The following is an 11192-nucleotide window of genomic DNA, read 5'->3' on the forward strand; positions in this document are numbered from 1 at the left end:
CTGGTTGGCGGCTCGAGGTCGCCTTGGTGGGCTGCGCCCAGGTGTTGGCGACACTAAAGACGGATTGCAAAACAGTTTTGATCGCGCTGTGGGTGGGTTTCGCAATAGGGAAGTGAAAAAAGAAAAAGGAATTAATTAAAGGCGGGCGGATGCCAATTTGTAGTTTCCGGTGACAGGTAAGTTAATAATCAAAGTAGGGCAAGAGTGTGGGGAGGCGAACTGAGCTACTATAATACTAGTAGTCAGTCTAGTTCTAGGTGCTGCAGAGTTTAGGTCCTCCGAATTATTAAAATCTGGTTATGGGTGCGGGCTTTGCTGCTGTTGGGGAGAGCCGCGTGTTGCTTGCTGCTTGCTGCTTTGCTGGAGTTCGGAATCTGGAGATAAAAACCAGTAAATCTATATTAATGGTACAAGAGAATGGGGGTGGGAAACCGAGTGAATAAATGCGTAAAGAATAAAATTGATAAATCTCGAAACGTAGAAATTTTAATTTTTTTTTTTTTCTATTTAAGAAAAGAAGAAAAAAAAAGGCTTTAAGCGTTAGGTTAGGTAGCTGGAATTGTTTGCACTTCTTTAGTGAATAACGTAGAAGTCTCTGATAATGTTTTGTTTTAAGGTTTGCCTTTTAGCGCTAGCGTAGAGCGTTAAGCGTACCTAAAAAAAACCCCCGTCAAAACGTCAAGTACCTTAGGTAACTGAGCAGTTCGAGCAGGAGGGCGCCAAAGGTGGTATTCGTAGGTAATATGTACAGCTAGATACAGCTGTCAACTTAGTAACAGTGCGGGATCTAACGATTTAACAATCCAACGAGTAGCCGGTAGTGGTGTATTTATTATAAGAGGAGTCACGTAGGTTAGAAAGGGAGAGGGAAATTGTGAGGAGCTAATGATGATGGTTGGTAAGTGGTGATGATTGGAATTTAATCTTTTTTTTTCCTGTGTGTGTTCTAGTTCAAGGTAAGAAGAGTACGACGTCGCCAGCCCGAGCCGGTTTTAGACGCCGGTGCTTATGATTTCCTGAGAAGCGCAAAAAATCGGTAGGAACCTTGGGAGGGTTCCAGCTAATGTTAGAGGAGGCGCAAATGATAGCTAACTAAACTTCGTTTCGACGAAGTGAAGATTGTCATTGTTTTAGAAGCCAAGGACCAGAGGGAGGGCGCGCAGAGGACGGAAGCAGCTAGAATTAAGATTCGTGGGAAGCCAGGTTGAATCGATCCAAGTGGAGATGCTGCAAATAAACTAGACGTATGTTTTTTTCCTTTCCTTTTCCAATTCTAGGAACGAGCCGATTAATCGTTGATTGCGAGAAAGGAGGGCCAGAGAAAAGGGTATTGGATAGCTCTGCGGTGTAGGTGATGTCAGGGTTTTTGTATTTGTATTCGTATCCGTCCCGTACCTTAGATACCTAGGTACCTACCTACATACCTACCTACATACACATAATCTTCAATGTACCATTGTACAATACATTACCTAGGTTATGTACCTTAGGTAGGTAATCTACCTCTTATATTATATACTAGGATTGATATAATTTGTGTTATGCAGGGGTTTTTTTTAAGCACTAGGGCAGCTTCCATTTTTACTAGTTATCAGGTATTGCGTAGTTTATGTATAATACGTAAGGTAATTAGGTAGAACTTAGAAGTAAGGAAAAGTGAAGGTGATCACGTCTCTATGTAGGTAGGTAGGTATGACCAATACAGCGCGGGATGCACGCTAATGAGTGGGATGACTTCTAGCTTCTGGCTTCTTCCTGTCGTGCAAGCTGTACAATACTACATTGTAAAATACTAGGCATGTAATGGATGTTTTAAACTACCTAAGCCTAAGATACCTTCAAAACAGGTACGTATTACATCTGTTCACCTGCACTGCACTGCAACTACTATATAGTTAAATTGTACTATAGTACTTACATAATTAGTACCTACGTCGTTATTCAATGACTTACTTAAAGTTTACTTTACATACCTATAATATAATAGGCTGTCTGGGCTGTCTGGCCGTACATACATAACGAAGTAGTCAGCTTGAATCCATGCAGCTTGCATTGCCTATTTGGGTACTGCACGTATGTATCCGGCAAGTGACGCACCTTAGACGCATCCATGGTACACATCTACTTACTAGCTTTTAAATGAATATTATTTGGTAGATTGGTATTAATCGTAACGCAAGACGCGGCATTAGGCGTTGCTTACATAAGATAAGTCTACAAACTAGAGGGAACCCGAGGGACGGGACCCGTATCTAGTACAACCTGAAGGCTAGGTTAGGTATTTACCCCAGTATAGAGCTAGTAGATTAAGCAGTTGCGCGATAGGTCGCAACTACGATGGTGGAAGCATCTGCACGTAACAGGAACTACAGAAGTTGCAATTGGTGGGCTTTTATGTAGTTCCCCAGTAGGCAATCTCGAATCTGCACCGGCAGGTAACCTTGGGTTATGTAGGCAGGTATGAGGTGGTATAAGTGGTATAAGTGGAACATATATCCTCATCTAATAAGTCAGAGAGAAGAGCATCGTGACACAATCCATCCCTTCCGAATTATCCATCTAAGCCAATCTGACCATTTATTACCTCCCATTTACTAACCATTCGGCTTTCCCACCATCTTCCCCCCAATAACAAATAAGACAAAAGAGAAACACCATTACTACCCTCACTTAATTAACCAAGGCATATTATATATGTTGTGTTGTATTGAGGATGCCACGAGGCCATCCAACCAGCCTAATTGATAAAGAGCCTCATGCTAGATCAACAACGATTATTTCCGACTGATGCTATTGTTCCGATCTACCTCGTGAGCCCTGCTTTTGCTTTGTCTACTGATTCTAATATTAGCATCATTTCTTTCTACCATTGTCTTGTTTTGACTAAAGAGAGACACTTCGGGGGAACCTATCCTGGTACTACTGTATATTTCATTCTCAAGGCTTTCTGTTGGATGTTGGACTACCAACTATACAATCAAAAGGAGCTTTATTTCTCAATGGCACCTTACCCATCTCGGAAGGCCGATATCCTACCTAAATAATCGTAGTAGCTTACGGGAGCACCACAAACTAATGTCTGAACGTTGCACGCCGGCGTTTCTTGTCCTTGACGTTGACTACTGGATGAGGCATTTCTTGCCCTCGACTAAGACTCAAAACCTAACAAGGAGATAATTATTGGAACAACTAGATCTGGACCGCCTTCGTGCTATTAGCTCGGCTACGCCGCACTAAGACCACATGTTACGAGTATTCGTGATTATCGTCCGCCTTGAACTTAAACGCACAACACAGCCAATCCGGATACGCTCACCGCTTCAAGTTTGTCCGTTCTACTAGGTACTACATATCCTGCAATTTCTCGGCCATGTAGTGCTTCGACATATTACATATCATTATCCTTGCTACTGCAAGCTAGTCATGATGTCGAGAGCTTTTCATGCATATACATAGTATATAGCTGCGGTTAGAGCTACAACTACAGTAAGTACATGCATAACCAAGTCAAGCACAAAAGCTTCCCCTTATATGCAGGCCGGAGGCATTACAGCTAGTTATATGCCAAGTATAGCCAAGGTTCCCTCTCTTTCGCTCCTGTGGTTTTCATTTTGACCTATTATCACCTAGGAGGCCTCCAAAGAACCTCCACCGCAGCCGCATATCCGCCAATACGATTACATAAAGGGGTGGATATATTTCCGCCCCGAATTTAATTTAGACATCCCGAAGTTTCCCTATGTGTACTACAAATGTGTCACAGGGCTACGACAACAACAATAACAACAACAACAACGGCGGCGGCGGCGGCGGCGGCTGCTGCTGCTTGGCTCTCGACCAGATGAGATCTCAACTGGACCCAGGAGTCTGGGAGGGGTTCACAATTTTATGACAGAAATTCATTCCGATCTACTTGAGAAAACTGAGATCTCACGTGTGCGGCCTTGGTTACTGTCCTCGGCCCGCCCATTAGCTACCTACCTAGGGTACCTATGTGCCTATGTTGCTATGTGCCTATTCATAGTGATCAGTGTTAGACTGTCAGTATCAACCACGATGTTCCACAAGGAAACTTCGGGGTAGTCCACATCAAAACGTTATGCCTGGCGGTTATCCCTCTGTCCGACTTATCTTCCGGATTCATTACTGCTTTGGTAATTGACGTCATGAAATCCGGGTTCTCTTAAGCTTCTGATTGTACGCTTGACCACATTTAACGAATTGGGATATCAATCCGACCAGCCAGCCAACGTACCTAGACTAACTATTCTTTCCATCCTATCCACTTCACTTATCCTAATTCCTCGTGAGTTGATGCATACTTAACTACCTCCTATGTAGCTATACCGGGAACATGCATTATCTGATTATCCCATCAGCAGCAACTAGCCGTCTAATACGTCGCTGTCAAATAGCCGTTCCTTCATCTGCAACCATCCTGTGCGTCCCGCATCCGCGACGGCGCATTCGCAAGGAAGAAAAAGTAAAAGTAGCAACGAAATTCTTACATAGCCATTGACAAACCCGAAGCGGACAGGTATCAGCGCCAAGACTTTTGGTCGCCATGCAATGAAGATCAGATACCTAGAATCCCGATAACCACATGTCTCACGATGTGTTTGCGCCGATCATCATGGCCATATTCGATGCTAGTAATAACCCTAGTTTACGCCGCAAAGCACAAAGCTCCCGTTCCCGAGCTGAGCATCATTCCAATTTTATATCAGCTCACCTTCCTATTCGCCATGCATCTCAGGTAATGATATTCAGGACTACTTATACTTCTAAACTGAAGCTGGAAGTCTCCGAATTTGCATTTTATGTCACACCGCTTGTATCGGATAAGCAACAGTTTTTTTTGGACTTGATATTCCAAAAATTTCACTCTTCAGCGGGGTATATTAAGAAGGAAGAAAAAAAAGAGAAAGAAAAAAATTACGGCAAAAGGTACGAACAAAGTGCACAGATACCCTCGAAAACCCCAAAAAATCAATTATTTCCGATACTAACCCACCGAAGAGTATGGGTTGAGATTAAGAAGTAGCTTACCTACCTCCTATATATCGGATAAGATTTCCATCTTGAGCCTGGCCAGTCATTCTAACATTAGATGGTAACGTGAAGGGTAGCCAACCTTTGCTGTGCACCCACACGGCGCAATTAACTCAGACGAGATTACCAGGGAAACTATCGACTGGTTCTAGATCCTAGATACGCTGTACAGTCGCTTCAGTCGTCACACCCATAACGTAGTGGCATTTCATACTACTCACGCGGATGGATAGACTGGATAGACTGGAAAATCTGGGGGGAGCTACCAAAGTATACAACTTGACAACTATAGAACATCCCTCTTTGAGATGCCATCCAGCAAGGGTATTAAGCAGGGGAACTGCTGGGGGATTCTAGTCCCCTGCTAGTCGTACGGTCGCGTAGTGGCGTCATATGCGGGATAGCTCTATATTGTACTTGATATTGGAAAACAAGACCCAATCATGGGCGTAGCCATCCATGCGGGTTGCGGCTATCGTCTCAATAAATCCCTCGTGTCTATACCTAAGGTAGGCACATAGTAAGTATCTTGGAATACGCGAAGCGTTGTCGTGTCCCTAGGTAGGTTACTCTGTAAAAAACGTGGGATGTTGATGTTTCAGGCTGGTAAGATAATCCCCGAAAGGCAGAGCCTACGAACGAGGTCAAGGACATGGGAAAAGGGGGGGTTGCGGGGTGTCTTTTACGGCGATCAATAATTAAGAGCGTTGGTCCGCCAAAGTAACGACACCGAGTAGATGCGGTTATACTACCGAATTCCTCATTACCTCTCCTACATACCTATTTTCAAAGTCGTTGGCATCTCTCCGAACGGGCCGTTCCTACCCCGGTTATCAATTGCCGAAGCCAAGACAAGACGCCAATCAAGATTTGAAGAGAACGGGTATGCAATCAGCCAGACGAAAAGTAAAAGACAAAACATCAAAAATTAAAAATTAAAAAAGGGGGGCGTGGCGCCAAGGTTCTGCACTCGGCTTGTTGGAATTACCGGCCGAAAGTGCCAGAACTCAAGAGGGTCACAGTCTCAACGAGGATCTAGATTTGTCTCGCTAAACGAAACCGGCTTGCTTCTTTGGTGTGTAGTGCGGCAGTCAAGAAATCTGGGGTTAGGTTACCTCGGGGGGATGGGTTTCCTCCTCTTCCTCTTCTCGATAAGTGAATTAGTGACAGAGTAGGAGGGTAGAGCTGGAGTTGGAGTTGGAGTTGGTTACTTTGGAACTAACAACATATTTAAATAATATATCCGCCTAACATACATGAGAATATAAACATGCATAATAATCACATAGGAGGAGCGGAGGTAATGTCTCCTATTTCTAAAGCGCGAGGCGGATGATAATAATCCCAAGACTTACTTACATGTTAGGTAGTTGTAAAAAGTCTTCTACTAACAGACGAGCAAAGCGTTATTGAGCCGAAGCAAAACAAGTAAAAGGCTTTAACCCCTGAATCGCATACCTAACAGATCGATCTCTATATGCCTCACCTATAAGCAAGCAGCCTTATCGCCCGCCGTGAAACATACCCGGTGAAAATAGATAACTAGACCGATGATGAGCGGTGTATGGCCGTATGACCGCTTTCAGAGACATCCCGTCAGCCTCGCCAGCGCAGCCTACATCGTGTATTGTTTTTTTTTTTGTTTTTTTTTTTCAAATTTCTCTTCTACCTACAATATTCATCAACTCCTCCACGTGCTCGGAATGGTGCGTTTTCCTTGGCCTACACTATCTTTACCATGCCTTGCCTTTCCTTACCTTACCTACATTAGATACCTGGTACATTCCCTGCTTGCTTGCTTGCTCCTTTTTTTTTCTTCCGCACAACACATTCCTCTCTCTTAGGCCAATTCCACGTATGCTAGGCACGTCTTCTACACACGTATTGTACAAGCACCGAGGTGTAGCGAGCTGAGCTGGTTTATTCCCGCGGTGAGCGAAGTCGATGCCGTCTATCAAAGTTCGGTACCAAATAATCCATCCATCCATCTCTTTCTCTCTCTGTCTCTCTTTACGATACATATTATAGTATTGTACCAACTATCAACCCTGTGTGGAACGAATATACACAAGGGCGGCAAACTGCTTGGTGTGTACTATGTATTATACCTAAGACAGGTTGAGCAGGTAATATACAATACATTAGGTATTTACATAGGTAGTACCTAACGCCACACCTTTTTTTTCTTTTCTTTTTTTTTCCCTGCAAGTAACACGATGGTGTGTTGTGCATGCCATTGCATATGCTACGCAGTACATACGTATCATCACTCTTCCCTCCCTCCCTGCTTCGACCAGGGGGGCCAGCCAGACGCAAAGCTCATACCTAACCTAACCTAAACCAAACCTAAGAGCAGGTGAGCGGACAAATGTAAAACAATACAACTACCAATATGACAAGTGTTTTTTTTTTTTTTTTTTTTTTCTCTTTTTGCTATTTTATTAACCAAACCACCCTAGCCCTATCTTACACATATGAAATAAGTACCTTAAGTACCTGTTACACATTATATTGTACAATACATCCTAACATCTCGCTCCAGGTATCTATTATACATACATTTTCGTAGGTACCTAACCTTATTATTTTCTCACTACTACCACCACCCCAACAACAACAACACAGAATTGCCCAACTGAAAGGGGGGCAATTACCCTCTCAAAATCCCACCTTTGGTAGTCATATCCGAGTAGGTACCTACCTAGCGAAGATCGATATGCATTGCATTGCATGGCATTGCGTAGGCGCGTGAGAATGTTAAATACCTCCTAAAGCAAGTACCTAGTAGAGAACTTCGGTGGAAAGGAACAAGTCCAGCGCTCGTCCATTCGCTGGCGGATGTGTTTCCAGCTCGAAGATGATACCACCGCCAACAACCATTGCCGTCATGATGTCTTTGCTAGGTCATTGGCTTAGGTACTTTATTCATCGATTCCTGGGATTACGTAGATACACCAGGTTAGACGAACATGATCGACAACCTCTCCTCACCTGCGTACCTAGTAGGTATTAGTCTTTCTCGCCCACCCAAGGTAAAAGAACCTTCCCGTACTTGATATCTAGCTTACTTGCTCATCTGCCTGTCACATGCGAACTGGCCAACCCGTATAATACTATATTATTATTCGAGAATCGCTATATGGGTTTAAGAACCGACAATCGTTTCCGTCCGTTCCGAATCTCCACTTTTCGCCGACTTTCCCGTCCTTGCCCGAACGCCCGCTCTGCTTCATTATACATACCTAGGTACCTAACGCAACACAAACGATGCTTCGATCGCCCCCTTTGCTATTTTTATTAGCCGGGTATACTGACAGCTTAGGGGAACTCCTCGCGAGCGAGTGACGCGTCATTATCGTGATGGACTGAGCGTAAAATAGTGTACCCCTCTTTGTCTTCTTCCTTCTTACACCGCTCGACCCGGGGGTCTCGGAATGCTCACTCAGCCGTCCCTTTTCAAGTCCGCATTCCTCTCCTTTAAGTCCTTCGTCGCGGCCATGACTAAGTTTGCGAACCTATACCCTGTCTCTTTGGCGGTATCGAATGCCTTCTTAGCGCCGTCCTGAACTTCGTGACTTTCCTTGTCCACCCGCTCGTTTATCCTCTCTGCGAGACTCCATCCTCCACCTGAGGCTGGCGAGCTAATGGTTGGCGATTTCGCAGCCTCCAATACCATGTAGTCGTCACCGGCGTATTTACTTTTCTCTTGCGGCGTTACAAGTTTCGTCAGGTAGGTCTTAGCGCGACCCTTTTTCTTGTCGGAACGGATGCGTTTGATTTCTGTCTCGAACGCGCGGTCATATACGTCAAAGTCGATACCGGTAGGCGAGTCGGATACAACATCAACTGGAGTATCAGAGGCAGTGAATTCATCATGTCCACCCGTGCCGATACCCAGGAAAAGTGGCGCCCTGTCCGTTAGGTCATGAGCGTGGCCCTTACCCTCTACTCCGGATGATGCTAATGGGTGGGTTGAGGCGTGACTTTGAGCTGCGAGGAAAGCTCTACGCTGCCTGACTAGTTCGGCAGCCTCCTCTGCGATAGACTTCTGACGTGTTGGTTGCGCGGTCAAAGCTGCGGACGTGTCTGTATTTTCCGGGATAGGCTCCTTTTCCACAGGTTCCGGCGCATGTGGTACTTGAAGTGTTTTATGCTCGGGGGTTGCAACTCTGCTCTTGGAAATGAGGCCCTTAAACCGGCGAATTGCTTTCAACTGACCTCAAATTCAGGTAAGTCTTTGAAACTGGTGAGTTTATAGGGATAGATAGCTCTTACCACACACATCAAATGATCCATCTTCCGCGTGAAGGCATGGTTGACCTCTAGAGCATTTGGCGGCTCTATCACGTCTTCACAATTTTCTTCTTCTGACAGTAGAGGATCAGTGCCTCCCTTCGTGACCCAAGGATGGTTCTGTTTAGTTTAGTATTTGTTGTCCGATACCACGGTTAAGTAGACTTACCCTTATTTCCTGCAGTGTCAGTCTTGTTTCGTTATTCTTGTCCAGAATCTTGGTGATGAGGTCTACGAAATTTGGGTCCTCGTTGTCGGAGGGTATTTGAATTTCATCAGTGCGGATCGCGTCATACATGTCCAACACATTATCCCTTATGAAAGGCAGCTTGCCATATTTGAGGCAATACAAAGTCACCCCCATAGACCATATATCAGCTGCTTTGCCTGATACATCGCCATGGTTGGCTTGGCATAACTCAGGCGGCAAGAAGGCGGGAGAGCCTGCAGACTTGCTAGTCATCATGTGATCAGGTTTCTCGAATATCTCAGATACCCCAAAGTCGACGATCTTGAGCACATCGTCATCTGTGAGTAGAAGGTTATCGGGCTTGATATCTCGATGTATAATACCTTGGGCATGTACTAAGATAATACGAGGTTAGTGTGCCTGCGAGAGGTTCGTGCCTCCATATGAACTTACGGTATTCTATGCCTAAGATGAGATCGCGAAACCATAAACGACATTGTTCATCATCGTAGGGAGTTGCTTGCTCCTCTAGACCAACTTTCATGACAACACCTTTCTTACACATCTCCAGGACCATGTATAAGGAGTCGTTTTCCGGGTCGTCTAATACTTCGAATAACTGTACCAAATTAGGATGGTTGACCTTTTTCATGATAGCAACCTCTTCTCGAATTAGGAAGAGGGCATCTTTTGCCTCTGCAATCTCATGGTGGCTGAGCTGTTTCCTATGGACGTGGTAAAGACCTTGTCCTGGGCCAAGCGATCGTGGCCTCCCACCTTCGGGTCTCCTTAGAATATTCGACTGGGCTCGTTTTCGAAGGCGAAGTTTTGAGAATTCCTTGAGAGCCTGTCCAAGGAATGATTAGATGAATCTTGATGTCGAAACCAGGCACATGCGCTTACAAATTCATTCCCGAATTGGTCCGTAGCAAGGTGTACGGCACCATAGGAACCCCTTCCAATCTCTTCGCGAATGGTGTACTGGTTGATGGTCTGTTGCGACCTGCCATCTGTCTCGTCGTTCGTATACTCGGTTCTAGCATTGAGGGTTTCCTACGACAGGATCTCAGTTCACGACCCCGCACTAGATTTCATCCCATTCTCCACGGACCTTCACTTCGCGATGCTGTGATGGCGTCCTCCTATGATGTCTCATAGGACTTTGGAAATGAGGAATATCGGGCGGTGCGGACCTAGGCGAAGGGATCGATGTCTTAGCCACATATCCACATACATCCACTCAACAGCCAAGACAAATCGCGGGGCAACCCCGACGAAGTCTTGATTTATATAATAATAGTACTGCTTCCAAGACTCACAAGTGAGGGGCAAATGACGGTCGATCGAATTTGTCCGTATCTTGCTGGACGGTAATATGCGGGGACAGGGGCAAGCTGTGCGTGCTATCGAGTAGTCGCTCTTGGGATCCGGTTGATTTAGTAAATTCCTCGGGTGCTGGCGTAGAAGCGGCCGAGGCTATGTTGGATGAGGTCTGCATCGTGGCGGTTTTGATTATCCCGTTCTGTGGAACAAGCGAACATCAAAGGTTGGAGAATTAGTAGCTCTGCTCCCGACGCATAACTTTCGAATTATGTTTAATAAAAAAAAGATAAAGATCAAAACAAAAATGAGTTAGGTTAGGTGCTTAAGGTAGTTG

General features: G+C 45.0%; 2 protein-coding genes across 2 annotated transcripts; one reads left to right on the forward strand and one right to left on the reverse strand.

The window, feature by feature from the left end:
• The first annotated feature begins 6494 nt into the window (after nt 1–6494).
• F4812DRAFT_423689 (uncharacterized protein) lies at nt 6495–7231 on the forward strand. The gene has a single exon (XM_047933775.1). The coding sequence runs from the start codon at nt 6625–6627 to the stop codon at nt 6964–6966; it is 342 nt and encodes a 113-aa protein (XP_047791883.1). The 5' UTR covers nt 6495–6624; the 3' UTR covers nt 6967–7231.
• Nucleotides 7232–8494: 1263 nt separating this feature from the next.
• On the reverse strand, nt 8495–11033 carry F4812DRAFT_458102 (Pkinase-domain-containing protein; the record flags this gene model as incomplete). Its single annotated transcript, XM_047937304.1, has 7 exons — nt 8495–9265; nt 9328–9465; nt 9515–9930; nt 9989–10382; nt 10439–10588; nt 10647–10728; nt 10855–11033. 7 exons carry the CDS (start codon nt 11031–11033, stop codon nt 8495–8497), a joined length of 2130 nt encoding a protein of 709 aa, XP_047791884.1.
• Nucleotides 11034–11192: the final 159 nt, after the last annotated feature.

The sequence above is a fragment of the Daldinia caldariorum genome (assembly GCF_022478825.1).
Source record: "Daldinia caldariorum strain CBS 122874 unplaced genomic scaffold F4812scaffold_5, whole genome shotgun sequence".
In the NCBI taxonomy this organism is placed as follows: domain Eukaryota; kingdom Fungi; phylum Ascomycota; class Sordariomycetes; order Xylariales; family Hypoxylaceae; genus Daldinia; species Daldinia caldariorum.

What these genes read in the sequence shown, in the direction of transcription:
- F4812DRAFT_423689 (XM_047933775.1), top strand. Translation starts at nt 6,625, where the DNA reads ATGACCGCTTTCAGAGACATCCCGTCAGCCTCGCCAGCGCAGCCTACA.